At 32.9% G+C, this 17,239-nt stretch overlaps 1 protein-coding gene across 3 annotated transcripts in view; it reads left to right on the top strand.

Annotated features, from left to right (window-relative positions):
* The window catches only part of LOC118180909 (uncharacterized), a 75,168-nt gene that overhangs the window by 56,271 nt on the left and 1,658 nt on the right, over window positions 1–17,239 (top strand). For all 3 annotated transcript variants that reach the window (XM_085807096.1, XM_035349987.2, XM_085807095.1), the window contains exon 5: window positions 6,549–6,704. In XM_085807096.1, coding sequence (XP_085663222.1) covers window positions 6,549–6,704 — 156 coding nt within the window. The remainder of the gene's footprint in view (window positions 1–6,548; window positions 6,705–17,239) is intronic.

Below are 17,239 nucleotides of genomic sequence, written 5' to 3' on the forward strand. Positions count from 1 at the left end.
AACAAACTAATTTTGTTAAGTACTTATTATTCTTATTGTATCCTTTGTAACTAATTATTGATTAGATTTTGTGCTAGATTAGCATTCTAGATAAAATATAATAGTGTAAAACATCAAAGTAATTGGCATAAAAAGACCTGCTTCCTTTACTCACACTTTTGAAAAATTAAATAACTGTTTTAGGTACTCTGAATAAAGCTATTTCGTCAAAATTAAGGTAACAATCTTATATACATTTATTTAATTGTAATATAGATATAAGTATAAATTACAAAATTATTTAAAAAATATCTATTATATTGAATCGGAAGAGAATTATAACAATGTAAAATTTACAATTAGGCAAAAAATCAAACGTAGGTTAGCAGAAATGTTGCCATATATGTCATATATGTTTAAACCTATGTCAATGTAAAGTCATTTTTTGAGTAAATTTAAATAGCTACTATTATAGTTATCTTAGAAGCAGTATAAAAATTCTCTCAGTTAGCATGCAAATAAAGAAATGATTAGAAATAAACGTGCATGAAGTAAAAAAACCCGCAAATAATAATAAAAAAAATAAATAAAAATAAAAATAATAATAATAATAATAAAAAAAAAAAAAAAAACACGGAACTTTATGTTAAAAGAGTAGCACATTTTATCTATTATTTTAAAATTGAGTAAGCATTATTAAATTCTTAATGGTTCAGTCTAAAATGCATAAAGCAGTAACATTGCCTCTTCCAAATTATAGCTATCTTTCACACACAGTTCATTTTAAATGCTGGTTCAAAAACGCTAATTTCCAAGCTGTGAATTATATTGGCGCGCTCAGTGTCATCATGGCTACGTCATCACTTCTCACTTTCTGCTTCAGGGGGAAAAGCTCTATGAGCTAGCCCTTCTCTTCTGAGTCCTGCTCGTTCCTACCTTTTTACATTGTGCGTGAGCGGGAAAAAAGACACTTCGTTTCTACTTTCAAATAATTTTAGCAAAGTGTCTAAACCACGTCTGATGTTTTATCGCATTCGGCAAATATGCCAAATTTCAAAACGCGCCAATATATAAATTCACGTATTCTTTCCGAAATTTTGAATAAAAAACTGTAATTTTTTGAAGGTGTGCTTAGAAATAAGTCTATTTTAAGATGATGGTAAAAATTTTATAGATTATAATTGAAAAATATTTATGAACAATTTATAAAAATTGTTTAAAAATACAAATTTAAAAAATAAACCATAAAAACTGGGTGAATTTTATTTGGAATGAACCTGAATTTCGAAATGTGAAAGGAAGAATCAAATAAGTTTAATAAAAAAAGAGAGATTAATAAATATATACCAAACTCAATTAACACTGAAGAGCTAAAATTTTGAGAGCTAATGTTTTGAAAACTACTCGTGCGATTTTTGCAAAACTTGGTAGTTTGTCGCAATTTGAGTCGTAAAATCGAAATATGGAAAAAAATGGTATGCTATTTCAGAAAAAGTCCGATTTTGTGTCAAAATACCTGTATTAGAGCAATGCTACATATAAATCTAATACATATCCTAAGTCGCGCTTTCGAGACAGAAAAAACGCAAGTTGAATTTCGTCAATCGGCCTAGTAGAACGGGAGATAATAGAGCTGTCCTTTTTTTTTTTTCGCAGTGTACGTTGGAAAGGATCACTTCTTGATAATAGGGATTTACATTTAAAGCTTATTCATTGAAAATTTCGAGGTCAGTGCTGTTATTTTGCGTAACTCCTCTCCAGAACAGCTCTCCAGGACCTATGTAACGGTTTCTTTATTTGATACTATTGAGATGAAACTGAGTCTCCACCTCTCTCTATATCAGCTGGTGATCAGAATCATTCTAAACACGGACATCTATAAAGAGAACGTGACCTGCACTGATGATGCGTGCAATCTTTGGGTTCTTTATACTAATCTGTGCCGAAGGACTGAACGGTCGTCAGTGAGATGTAACGTTCAGGACGAAGGGCGAATAGGCCTCACAGTAAACCATAGCACTTGACGTCCTGCTGGCCGTGCGTAGTAGCTGATGATTGTTGTATCTTTTCTGATGGACTGATGTGTTAGTCTCTTTTCGCCTGCAGAATAATATACAGGTCACTCACTGATGTTGTTTTTCATTGCCGTCCACTACCAGTCTTTCTCACAGCTATAACGGCATTTTCGAAGGCTGTTCAGGTACATGAAAAGACATCACAGTCAGCATCAAATTCTTGGGCTACACTCATCATGTTCCCCCTCCTCAAGCTTGCTAATCATTCTTGCATATGTTAAGTAGCTCAGGTGGTTTCTTTTAGCCATGTTACATGCACAACTTATTTGTATTTGGCAATGAACGTCTATAACCCCGTTTACTGTCCCTTTGCATACCGTTAAGGCCCGTCTACACGAGTACGCTCGAAACGTAGCTGACGAACGCGCTTTTACTTTACCAGCGTAAAAGCGTCCAAACGAGTACGCTTGCGAAGAGTGCGTTTAACCAATAGAATTATTTTGCGCAAAAATCACGTGACGCTGTAATATAGCGTCAACAGAGCTGTATCTCATTACTTCGCGTGCTTCTGTATGTTTGCGGCAAGTTGTCCGAATCAGATGATTTTTTTTAATAGCTGAAATTTTACTATTAAGTGCAATTATTAAGCAGAGGCAAAACCGCAAAAAATGGCAAGAATGGGTCCGAAAGATTTATTTATGTTCAAAGAGATTTTAGATTTTTTTTTTTACTGCCTCGTTTACGAAAGGAATATCCGGAATTATTAAATTCCTACTATTATCTCACACTCTCCCTATATCTTGTTCAAATTTTCAGTACATAAAATGCTTTTTATTCATCAAGTTCAAATACAATTTTTTAAACTTGTAATGAATGACACTTGATGTTAATACAGCTTTTTCACATATCAAAATTTTTAAAATTTTTAATTTTAAAAAATTCTGTTTGTATTTTTATTTATTTATTTATTTGTATTTTTTTAATTTTTCTTTGTGGACCTAAGTAGGAATTGACTTATTTTTTTTTTTAAATATTACTTGTTTTTTAATTACTTCAGGATGAGTATCTACCAGTTTGACAGACTTGCAGATTCTATATTGTATGAAAATTAGGATTTATAAAATTGGTTTGGAATACAGTATATAAAGAGAATTAAATTACTTAATTCTCTTTATATACACCATCCACCATATAATAAAACCAACTTCATATTTTTTTAACTCCCCCTCCCTTGGCCTTTTGTTTTTCTTTTTATTTATTTTTGAATTTAGAATGAGGTTCAAACTTTGTACAGTTTATGAGAAATTATGTGCATGGTAAAATATGCAATAAAGTAAAAATAAAGAGAATTTATAGATGATATATGATAAAGAGATGCAGATATATTATTATATAAAGATTTCTATTTGCAATGTACATTTTTAAACTAAATTAAAAACAATAATAATAACGAATAAAATAAGAAATGAAAACAATAATAATAGGTAAAATAAGAATATAATGATTCATGATTAAATATGAGAAACACGTTTCAAAATGAGAAAAACTACTGACTTTATGTATTAGCTACGTGTGAGGTTCGAACTCGCAACCTTTCGCTCCGCAAAGCAGCGTGCTGACCACTCACTTGTCAACAATAATGTAACAAGTAGAAGTCACTGCAAAGGTAATTTAATTAAATTTCAATAAATGATTGCTGTATGACACAAGTTGTAACTTTCCTCCAAAATTTCGTAATTGTATTTTATTGAATACTCTTTCACAGTCAACTGCTTTATTTTAGAAGATGTTATATTGCTGAAGTTAGTTTTTGGTGTATTTAATATTGGGATATTTATAGAGCTTTTTATTACACATGATATAGCCAATATTTATAATAATTAAGGATAATTTTGTAAGGCAGAAACTTTGATTTCGTAGAAACTGTAATTTATTTAGGTTCCTATTACTTACGGTGTTATAAATAGGTGAAGCATATACTGGTCGGATCATTGCTTTATAAATATACAGTTTTTCCCTTTAATGAGAATTTTAAATTTATACCAATATATACGGTTTGAGAAATCTGAAGAAGGAGTGATTATTTTATTGCTGTATACACTTATGATATTTCTAAGCAAAAACTCTTCTCTGTGTGGTTCTGACGCCATATTGAAACGGGTAAGCAAGAAGGTTTTCTAATTATGACACGTGATAAGAACTCGGTCGGCTATTGGACGAACGCGGGCGAAAAAGCTGAACAGGAGCGTACTCAGTTTTACGTCTTCTGCGTCATGCGAATTTACGCCGGCGTCAAAAAAGTTGCGTCAACTACGTCGGGAGCGTCCTCGTGTGGACGGGCCTTTATGCGTTTCGCGCACCCGTTGCGGACATTTTACATATTATTGACTGTATTGTGATGTATCGTTTTTACTATATGCATGCAAAGTACCTTTATACAAAGCTCGCTGTTCAGCTTATAGCTACAAGCTTCTATCTCAAGTTTTATTGCTGTGTCCTTCAAAATTACGTTCGTCCGTAAGTTTTGCACGCTAATGTATTCTCTGTAAAGAGCATTGTACCAGTGCTTTTCAAATAAGTTATAAGGTATTTCTTCCGCCTTTTTAGCATGCCTTCGTGGTGTAGTGGTCAGCACACTCGGCGCGTATCCGAGTCCCGGCGAGGGCGTTGCTCATTTTTCACATCTACTGCTTCTAAATAACCTAATGTCTCTACAGTGGAGCCCGAACTGAAAGGTGGATGATGATTCTCCATCACTAGGATTTGGCGAATGGGTCCCCTAATCACCAGTCGCCCTTTAAAAGGGGAAGTATATAAGGTATTTCTCCCGCCTTCTTAGCATGCTTTCGTGGTGCAGTGGTCAGCACACTCGGCGCGTATTCAAGAGGTCCGTGGTTCGAGTCCCGGAGAGGGCATTGCTCATTTTCACATCTCTTGCTTCTAAATAACCTACTGTCTCTACAAAGTAAGAGTTAAAAAACGCAGCATTAACGAAACTTTTGGTAAAATAACAAAATTATTGTACTCAATTTCACCTTTTAAACTACGTAAAATATTCGTAAAAGGAGATTTTCTTCCAATTTTAAACATCAGAGTCTTAAGTATTTAGGTTAAAATTTCGTCAGAGTCTTAATTACATTCTAATTTTTTGCCAAAAGGGCTGTTAAATGAAAGAAGTGAAAAATGAAATTCGTTTATACACGTATACATTGTTTAAAGCGATCCCTTTCCTTTCCTTATCATATAATAAAAAAATTTTTATTCATCCTCTACATTTAACTCATAGTGAGCATTTTCGATCACGTGATGCAACTGAAAATATACAGTTATTGACTTATTTATTGGTAGATCACATCAAATTTCTGTCTATTGACTATTTATTGTTGGTATACGATCATTTATTGTTTCATAAAACAAAAGATAAAGCCAGCATCTGCCATAATTTATTTCACGTCGGCGGGCGGAGGCATGTAGAAAGCAAAAAGAACAATTCAAAACACGCTTTAAAATATGCTTCTTTTTACTATAGGAGTTATCACAAAAGGTAAAAACTGCCACATTATTTTTGATGAAAATTTTACTCACAGGTGTGCTATGAATAGTCTTCGAACTTAAAATGCAATACAGTAATTTTAATACAGCAATGCAGTACCAGTGCAGTAATTCGTAAATAGTTAAGCTCTGTAAATTAAAGATTCGTAAAAACGTTAGTACACTGTATTAGAACCCGATCTCTGTTAGTGAATGATAGGTTGTTAATAGTCTGCAGTACCAAGTCACTTACCAAGTCAAAGTTTACTAACTTTGTTAACTTAAAGTTTGTTCTAAACAGGTCCGAAACGAAAGTTTGATTTTATACTTTTTGTTTTGATAACTTGTTAGCCTTTTTGGTTTGTTTTATCTGTCACTACTAGCTTTAGATGCATGTAAATGAAGAGCAAAAATCAGAAGAATTTAAATGAAGGGCGAGTATGATTGATTAACTTAAATACGATCTCTGCCAGAGATAAGTATCTCTTTGAGCGGTTGAGCTACACGTGTAAGATGTGTGATGCTGAGATCCTGTCTTTTGAAAGGAATAAGAATTATCGTGGAATAAAGCATATACTTGCAATAAATTCGATTTGAGCGCAAATTTTTTTCCAATGTCGAATAGTTAGTGAAAGAACCAAATGGGTTTTTTTCCAACGAGATGCTAGTAAAGTTTCTGTCGTGCAACTGCACGCTTTTATGAAGTTCTCTTGGTGCTGACAGATTGCAGCTTGCAATACATTTCTGTGTATTATTTGAAGTTCATTAAAACTCGCTTGATTGAAAGAGGTAGTTTTTTTAAATTAATGTAAGTTTTTTGTTTTAATTTATATTAATTTAATAAGTCTTAATTCCTTAAAAGCTGGTTAACATTTAGAGCTTGAAGCCAGACTTTTAATAACTGAAGCAATTCGTTTTCAAACATTCATTCTAAAAGTCGGCTAATAAATACAAAGTTTTCTCTATTGTATTACAATGTCTTTTCTTAGATGTATTTTTTCTGTAATATGAAATATTCTGTAGGTGTCCAGCAAAATGCCAATGATGAGTGCATATTTGTGTTACTGGGCAATAAGAAAGACTTAGCAGATGACAGAGCTGTTACGGAAAAAGAAGCACTGAAATATGCTGAATCCATCGGAGCAACTTATTTTGAAATTTGCGCCACAACTGGTGAAGGTAAGTGGGCTTTCTCTTCTTTCTTATTCCAGTGCGAATTTATAAGAACACATTTCATGCTAATTATTGATGCAGAGTTATATCACTATACCTATAATGTTTAGGGCTAAATATTTCGAGGCTTCTGAAACCCATTTGGTAAACGTTATTCTTCATCGTGTGACAAGAACTGCTGCTGAACCTTCTCTGATGCTGTGCAAAGTTGTTGGTACGACACACTGTAAGCACTTCTGACACAAATGAAACGCAACCTGACGATGAAAAATGTAACTGTTCTCGAAACAAAAGTTTTAGCTGTTAAAAAATGTTCCATGTTTTTCTATGTATTTCTTTGAAAACCACGCATATATATCAAGCACCATATTATCAGCCATTGTAATCCTTCATACTGCTTTAGATGTTTCGGAATATTGGATCTGAGGGGTATTTGGCTGAAATTATGAAACGATGAAATCACGAATCTAATAAAAGCAGTTTTGCATTATTTAGAGTCTTATGAACTGCTTCGAAATTGGACTATTTTTTAATATTTGTATGCATTGACGTATCTTTATTCATTATTTCAATTTTATTTCAGAGCTGTGCAAATACGAGATCATAAAGCATTTATCCAAAGAAGTGTCAAAAGGAAAATAAAAATGTTAAAGTGCTTTGTGTTTTTTTTTTTTTAAATAAAACGTGGATGAAAGTATTTTATGGAATTAGTAAAAATAAAAAGAAATGTTCTCGAACAATATAGTTCAGAAGGAATCATTAGAGCAAAAGCCAGCTCTTACGAAATTTATCTCTGTTTTATTGAATCTGTCACTAAGCTGATATTTGTACTCAGCCATCGTGTTACTTAACGGAGTACCTTTAAGTATTGCGACACCATTCTCGTAGCAACTATTTAACATATTTTATCTGTTGCTAAGAGAAAGAGTTAAATCGCCATCTACAGAAAAATATTTTTACTGTTCTATTAAAAAAATGACCTAAGCGATAGCCATGAACTTCAACTCGTCTTATCTACATTGCTCGACAGGTGACGCATTATGGTTTCATAACAAGACTCTAATAGATTTTTGCCCAGAAACACAGATTGCTTAAACTTTACATAGGGAAAACTTCACGGAATTTGCTCCTCCATAAATGTTAATTGTCATAAGTCATAAATATTGCTTTTTAAATGTCAAGTATAGCCGATACGCTTACTTTTACAGCATCACTTATTTAAAAAGACACTTTGCAGAAGATGGGCAAAATAAAACAGCTCATGTTAACTGCAACATTAACGATTTCATGGTTAAATTGTAACAAAATCTGATTCGGTAAGCCCATAGCTTGTGCTTTTAATTTAAATTCACGCCTTTTGAAACGGCAATATGAGTATAATTTAGCATTATTTTAACATCTTGACTAGAAACATTAACTATGACGTGTCTGATTATGCTCAGATACTGGTTAAAATTTTCTAAGCGATTTTCTAAATTCATGTTAGAAATGTGGAATGAAGTGATATTTTTGAATGCTAGTATGTAACTTCTGTGACAATTAATGTAATTCCTGGTAATACTTTTGAGGATGTCTTGATAAATTAAACTAAATTATTGAATTAATAAAATACTTTATTTAAATATTAAATATTTTGATTGAAATCGCAGATATATTAGAGTCATTTAAATAGAATAAATATTTAACGTTTATTACAATTCAATATTTTATATTGCCTTTCTAAACAATATGCTAAATATAAGTTAGACTATTTTAGTTTAAAATATTTATAGATAGTTAAATAAGTTACAAATCTTTGAATGAAAAATAAAAATAGGCCTAATTCCAAAATTTTAAGTCCATTAATTAAAGTCTATTAATTAGCAAACAACTATCTTAATGTAAATTAAATATCCAAAAGTTTTCAATTGTTTTTTTAAAAGTAAAATAAAGTTAATATAAGGTATCTTTTTCAGACACGATTAGTGAATAATTCTTACAAATCCTATGTAATGATAAACACGCGTAACTTCAAAAAGATGAGCTTCTTGAACAAGAATGCGCTCTTCCGTACTTAGTTATTCTATTATTTTTAATATATAAGAGATAAAAATAAAGAGATTACATTGCTGCGATGGGGATAGCGTATGGGGAAATTAGGAGAAAACGACAAGCACGCAGTTTATTTCGGATTCTTTCCTTTTTAATCAGCGATTTACAACCTTAGAATATACCGCCAAGTAATTCACATAACTTCCACTAACAAAATGAGCTATTCTGCACAACCTTGAATTGCAATAAAGATAAAAACTAAGAATTTCGTTTTATTGAGGGAAAGAAAATCTTCAAAAGTAAAATATATTGTCAAGTGCCATAATGGCTTTCGTTAAACGACATCTATAATAATCTATAGGTGAATCTGTTTTTAAGCGTATAGGTAGATACATTTTTAAGTACGCATTAATACAATAGCTGTGTACCATTTCATAAAATTTATGAATTTTGATCTAATGTCAGCATTATAAAGTCTGATTTTTATGAAGATTTTATGCCGATCATTGTTTTTACTTTTACCTTTCTTGTCATGAAAACGTGAATTTTTTTTATAAATGAAAATAGCTAAGTTATTAGCAATGACAAAAAACATGATCTGTCATTGTTGTATGATGAAGGGCAAATAAGGAAAACGGTGAAACCTTAATACAGCTGCAGTTCCATTAACTCACATTAATTTATTTTAACAAATACATTAGTTTTTATGTTTAGTCTATTAGTTTCTTTATGCTTGTTATTTAACTTCTTCCCCCGCTTTTCTATGTTGTCTATTTCAATAAAAATTATTGACGATGTGAGTTTAAATAATGAGCGATAGTCTAAATATAGAGAGTGAATTTGTAACATTACCTGTCATGCTGAATCTCCTATGCTGCTGCCTGTTATTAGTGCAGTGTTACGAGCAGTCTGATTAGAATTACGTTAACATTCCCAGAGTAGTGGAGCCAGGTTATTAGCTCAAAATGCGTTAGCCCTGAAGGGCTTTTAATTTCAAACGGCACTTTGCGTCGATTCACATTTCAAACTGTTGCCAATAAATATTATCGCCATGTATTATATTTAAAGAAACTAAATAATGAAGAAATCTGCATGAATGTTTCTCGTTTTGTGAAGAAACAACGGCCCTTAGAGCCAGCCAATTTTGAATAACGTTGTCCTTCAACCGAACATGGGCACTTGGAAGCCCGAATTCGTTTTATTATCTGTTTGTAAAACTTTAACGAATTTTTGATTCAACAAACTCAACGATTTCAAAGCGAGCAATGGCAACACTGTACCAAAAAAAAAAAAAAAAAAAAAAAAAAAAAAAAAATCCTTTTGGCCTCCAGCGCGAGGAACTGTGTATAGAAAATTCTAAAGATATGCTGTTTTTAAACATTTTGTGATATTGCTGTTGAATTTTATGTGTTTAAAGTGCGAAGAACATGATATTTAATAAATAAAGGTAACACACAAAACGTTAAAAAATGCCTTTGTGGGCTTAATATAAAATCTTAAAGATTTCAGATTTTCTTAGGCTTTAAATTTAATTTTTTAGCTGTAAATAATTTCAATCTTTGGTGTCTATCCAATCTGAAAGAATCAGAAGTTCATTTTTTGAATGATTTAGTTTCCTATAGCCTCGAGGTAAAGTGAAAACAAATGTTTAGTTTTATTTCACTCTGTTGTTATTCCTTTAGTATTCTTAGATTGAAAACACAAAGACTGAGAGTTATTCATTGGACAGTCTAAAAAGATCAGACTAATATTTAGATTCAGTGAGACAGAGTTTAACCTTACATGTTCTCTATCTGTCATAAGTAAAACACCATTATGTATTCCACCTAAATTACTTTATTTAGCTGCATTCATTCTGAGCAAAATGAATGAATCACTATGAGAATTAACCGAGTTTTTGCCAGGATTAGGTTCTCAAATATTATAACGCTGCTAAAAAATGAAAATTAGTTAGTTTCCAATAAAATTAGTAAATTTAGAAATGCTTTAAATTTTACTCTAGAGAATTAAATCTTTATTATAAAGGACGCTGTATATCTGTTTCTTTCTTCCTTTTTTTCTCTCTTTCTCCTTTGATCTTTAAAATTTCACAGAAAGTTATACGAAATTTAATGTAACCTAATAATGTCTTAATATTAAAACTAGCAAAAGAATTCTGAATTATATACTGAAAATTAAAACTAGCAAAAGAATTCTGAATTATATACTGAAAATTTAAAAAAAAAAAAAATATTACAGTGAGTTTAATCAAAAACAAAAAAGTGAATATTTCATAAGATACAACAATTTAAGGGTAAGTTTAATACTAGGACTTGAAACTAAGTAAGGATTTGGTTTATTTGATTACTGCAAAGCACACGAGGACCATTTGCCCAAGAGAAAGGATAGCTTAGTGGAAGACATTTATAAGGGGAACTGGGAGGGAAGCTGGCTCGTATCCATTTTACACATGGGAAAAATCACAAAATCTCCTATACAGCCAGCCCATCCACCTGGAATCGAAACCAGCTGGAACTACCAGTGTTCATCGAATTTTGGCTATACTAATTATATATCTTTAATCCGAATAAATTCTTATCTGAACAAATTAAAATAAAAAAAATCCTAGATAACTCGGAGTCCGTAATTAAAATTTGTTCAGATACTTGAAATCAAAGAAATCCGAGTTATCTAGGAGTTCTTTAATTTAAATTATCTGAACAAATTGAAATCAAAGAAATCCTAGATAACGCGGAGTCCATAATTAAAATAAATATTACGTTATTTTCTCACAGCGGAAAGCAAGCTACTAAATGGCACTAAACTAAAACACTTAGTCCCATCTAAAAATGGTGCCAACTAAAATAACCAAAGTTTGAAAGGTAATCTAAGAAATATGCAGGATGTACTCTTTTATTCAAATTATTTGATGCGTAACTAGTATTCGCCGACAGCTTTTTGGTATCCAATTTTATTCTCGCGATTTATTTTTCTCTCATTCGTTGCATTTGATGATAGTACGAGTACTTATGTTCCGGTTGAAAAGTAGGGTGGATGAGCTCGCATCTATTCACCCTATTTCGTAAGTATTATAGGTAACGTAACTATTGTAGGTAGTTTCGTAAGTAAGTAAATATTGTTTGGAAATACATTTAAAAGTGAACAATTTTTTCCACACTTGATAATTAATAAGTCTATAAGAAAAAAAGTCGACTGATCGATGAGCATCTATAATGAGCGATAAAACTTTTTTCTAGTAATTTTTCTCAAAGGATATAAACTTTATTGAAATCGAAACGCTATCAGATATTGTAGTAAGAAATAAAGAAGTTTATAATTATTCACAGAGAACTAGTATAATGTTGCGTGCCTATGGGTTCGCAATAGATTAAATGCACACAGGTTCGATGATAGGTAGATCAAATTTATTCTATCAAAAGAAACATTTCAGAGTTCTGGAAGTTTCCACTTAAGTAACCGTACAGGTGTTTTCACAGTATCACAGAGTATAATCAGTAGTTATACTTCAAACTGCTAAGAACGTTAAACACAATGCAATGCAAAGCGCATATAAAGAGAAAGCTATAGTCCGAACTCACATTGAACTAACAACTCGCAACAACAAGAACAATTGAGAGTAGATGCTCTCTTCGGTCTTATATGGTTCTCACCTTGCCGCCAAGATATTTCCAGTACTTTCTGCTTCTCGACATTACTGGAAGGCAATATGAGGATTGAATTATTGTTACAACTAATATAGTGATTTTACATTACAAAGATTTATTCAATTACAATACCTATTAGGGTGATATAGGGACCAAACCAAAATGTCGCCAAATTGTCGCCAAGTTTGGCGAATTATGGAGATTTATTGCCAAATGTGGCGACAAAGTCGCTAAAACACTTGCCAGCTTGGCAATATCTCGCCAAGTTACCGAGCTATCCATTTATTCAATGATAAATAGACTTGCTCCTGTACTCTTGCTTTGGCTCTCTAGACTTTTTTTAATTACATTACACAGAAAAATAGCAATTTCACATATTAATTGCACTAAAATCATGTATCTGTCTACAGTGTTCGTAACAATATATATTTTTTATTTATGCATTGAAGAAAAATTTGATAAACAAAAAGAAAGATAAAAGAAAAGAAAAGAAAGTTGTCTTTACTTAATCTCAAGTTTTGACTCATTTGAGTTTTCGTAATTTATTTTTTTTTAGTTTAAATTTACAGTAAGTTATTTAATGATTAATTCAACATATTAGAATCATTTGAAATAAATACCAGATCAAAATTTTATATTTGTTTTTAGCAGGTTTGAATTCTTAAGTATAATCTGGAGAAATTTCGTCCAGACTCCATCCTTTAGAAGTCAGACAGAAAATTTACATAATTTGAAACTTTTCCTTGTGTGATTATTATGACCATTTATGTATGTATCGATAAATATTTAGTATATAGAATTTAACATTCAGTTAAAACATTTATCTTGGTTAAATCACTTCTCATTTTGTTTAAAAAAATCGGCCTGTTAATTTTTTTTCAGATCGTACATTAGGCCCTCATGCAATTTTAGTCTGAGATCACTGAGATAAGGGAATTAGAGAGCAGTAAGTGGTCTATAAGTTTTAACTACACTTATGTCCATAAATTAAGGATAGTGCAAAATCAGGCAAAGGAAGAGTTAGGAGCAAAACAAATTTGACTTATTTGTAAAGCTTATTTATTAAACAAAAGGTAAAGAGCAAAAAAGGTTGCTATATGCTTGATATTATTAAAAAAATTAGCGATTTTTTCTCCCTGGAGAAAATTACAAAAAAAAAAACCTATTAAAAAAAACAATATTACATGGTTGGTATGACTGTTAATACATTGTATGTCTCCCAGACGATGCAATACAGTCCGTACAACGCCTAGGCATGCTGAGTATCAAATTATCGATCTTATCTTGGGGGATATTACACCACTCAAAACGCAATGCTCTCCGAAGTTCCGGTAGACATCTAGGAGTAGGTTGACGGGCTGCAACTCGTCGGCCAAGCATATCCCACACGTGCTCTACTTGATTCAAGTCCGGTGAGAATGCTGGCCAGTCCATACGGGTGATATCCTCCCATTGAAGGCATTCGCTTACGATGTTTGCACGGTGAGGACGGGAGTTGTCATCTATAAACACAAATTATGCGCCCATGGCGCCCCGAAACAAGCGTACATGTTGTTCCAGAATGACGTCCCGATAGATTTGGCTTGTCATGGTTCCAATTTGAATATGCAGGTCAGTTCTGGAACCCAGAATAATTCCACCCCAAAAGAGCACTCCTGCACCTCCGTAACGGTGTCGTTCAATGATGTTTTCTTGGTGGTAACGGGTACCTGGAGCTCTCCATATGAAAGTCCGGCGAGAATCAGACTGCAAGCTAAACTTGGACTCGTCGGAAAACATCACACAAGCCCACTGTTGCGGTGTCCACAATACATGCTCTCTACTCCAGGCTAACCGCAGGCGACAGTGAGTTTCAGTAAGTGGAACGCTTCTGACAGGTCTACGAGCATATACGAGATATACGAGCATATACGAGATATATATATATATAGACCAATCTGCCTTAAGCGTTTGTACACGGTCTGCCTTGAAATTGTCGTACCAGTGGCTGAAGAGAGCTGACGAGACAGGTCTGAGGCTGTGCTCCGCCTGTTTCTTTTGTCAGTAACTGCCAAATACCGGTCCTCATTCGGCGTTGTAACTCTGGGGGCACCTGTGCTGTAACATCTACTCACATTACCATCATCTTGGAATCGTTGCCAAAGCCTGGAGATGACACTCTGGGCAATTCCAAGTTCGTCTGATACTTCCAGTTGGGTACGCCCACATTCCAGACGGCCGATAATTCTACCACGTAAAAAAATCATCCAAATGCGTCCTTTGTGTCATAACTATTCGGTTATTGCACTGAAATGCTTATAAAGCGCCTGCGAACAATTTTATTTCTTTGCCTGTATTCCTTATATATCACTCTCTTACACTCTCGTCATTGTGACGTACCATCGGTGTCATCTGGTTACTTCCTGAAATTTGCATATGATTCTTGAAGATGTGTGTAGTGATTTTACAGGTCATATATTTATTTTAGAGTGTGATTTCAGCTTGACTCCGAATTATCCTTAATTTATGGACATGAGTGTATTTTAGTAAGAATACGTGCATTTACGACTGATTGCAGATGGTGAAATTTTTTCCAAACCTTTCGTTGGTAAAAAATTAGTATAAGATGAGTGAAGGCAGTTAGCTCAACTTTGTACATGAATATTTATTTAGGGAAACTTATGAAAAGTAACGAATTAAATGTGAGGCAAATATTTGGTGTGAATGTTTCTCACACCTGGAATAATTTAGACAACCAAGAGTCCGATAGCTTTTGAATTCTTTAAGTTTAAGTGACGTTTGCATGCGTGAACACTATTTTAGTGCATCAAAATATTTTTTAAAAAATGTATCTAGCGGGTATGAAGTAGTACTCTCGCTTAATCTAAAAAATTAATAAACCTAGAAAAGAACCTACAGAAACCTAGACAGTACACTAAACGTAAAAAAAAAAAAAAAAAAAAAAAAAAAAAAAAAAAAAAGCTAAGAGTCTAGCCTAAAATAATTATTAGGCTTAGTCATTGCGAAGAGAAGTCTTTTACTATTTTACTAGGAATAAAATCAAGACATAAATTTTTTGAGTTATGAAATATTCTGTAATTTTAAGAATGTAACAGATTTTTCGTCATAATTATTTACAAGATGTTATTACTATACATTTGAAAATTGTTAGGTATTATTCAACGGAATGTAGTTTACAAACAGGTACACATCATGAAGGGTAATAAAACAATCATTTACCACAAGAAACTATGAACGGGATTTTTAGTCTTTTTAAGAGCACTAATGCCATTTATCGATATATTTTGGTCAAAACTTTCTTCTGCTGATGAATACCTTTGCGAATTACTGCGAAGATATCAAAGTTAAAATTTTCTGTGATTGTAGTACCTTAAAATGAAGCATTCTAGATCTCTTCCTGCATTTTCATTTTAATGTACTTGATTACGTACACAGAAACCGTTAAATGGCTTTCGATATTAGAATTTTAATTAATTATATTTTTTTATTGTTACTTTATTATACTCCATTCTTATATGGTATAAAGCAATACGGCAAATCCATTTTAGTAATTGTTCGTCAAAAATTTTATGTTTATTCTACGGCAATTAAATGCCAGAAACAGTTAAAGAACTTGAACCCATATTTTTATGCTCGACGAGGCGGCTGCTTATAATAAATTACGGAGAAATTGAATTCCTTTTAGATTAGACTAATATATTTTTATAAAAAGTTGTTTATTTTAAATAATACAAAACATTACGCAGTAGTCGTCACCTTTCGTATTTTCCCCATGTGTAACGTGTATACAAGCCAGTTTTGCTTAGAATGTCCTCTATGAAGGCATTCTTCCGCTTAGGCAGATAGCCCTCGAGTGCTTTGCTATAATCAGATGAAATAAACCATCTGACATTAAAGACAAGACAAATTTTCTCGACTGCTTTGTCATAATTACGAGGGCAATTTCCCCCAAAAAAGGTCTCCTAGATTTTTAGATATACAAAGAACCGTTTATTTTCTATAATTGCTACATCACTTTAAAGATTGCAGAATGCTTTATTTTTCAACACAATCGCCATTTCGGTCGATGCATTTTTGTAGACGCTGTGGCAGTTTTACAATGCCCATGTCATACCAGCTTGCCGCCATGCCCTTCAGGAAGCGTTGAGGAGCTTCAGGAGCATCCAGATGATCCTCCGATCTTTACGCATTTTACGAACTCAACAACCGCGAAAGTCAACGAATACGAACTCAACAATCGCGAAAGTTGAGTTGTCTCGTCGGCAATTGACAGCCTCCCGCTCCTTTCTTCGTCATGAATTTCAGTACGACTGGCTGTAAACTCTTTACACCACTTGCGAACGTTTTTGACATCCATGCACGACTGTCCATACACTTCTGTCAATAGGCGGTGAATTTCAACCGGTTTAACGCCTTTTGCGTTCAAAAATTGAATAACTGCGCGCACTTCGCACCTGGGAGCTCCATTTCGAATGGCTGCCAAGCCAAGACTGAGCATCCGAGAGAAGCGCCTGCGTGCTTATGTGGTAGCGGAGAAGGCACCACTCACAACAGTGTTGAAAACAACCGTATTAAAACTTTCTCTATGTCCCCCAAAAATAGGAGACCTTTTTTTGGGGATTGCCCTCGTAAATAAACCAAACCAAACCAACGTTTGCTGCTTCGTCATTCACATTGTCGTATAACTTGCTGTAATTTGGAGCACCTTTTTTCTATTTAAAAATAGTTTAAAATAGTCATTTGAATATCGGAAACAATGACTATAAAATATGCAGATTTTAAAGTAAACACTATGTATAATTGTTGGCTGGTCAAATATACCAATACTTGACAGTATTTAAGTCTCAAAGTATGTTTTGAATTCTA

The sequence above is a fragment of the Stegodyphus dumicola genome, chromosome X1 (assembly GCF_044657685.1).
Source record: "Stegodyphus dumicola isolate Sdum_Otavi_A_Nest chromosome X1, ASM4465768v1".
NCBI lineage: Eukaryota > Metazoa > Arthropoda > Arachnida > Araneae > Eresidae > Stegodyphus > Stegodyphus dumicola.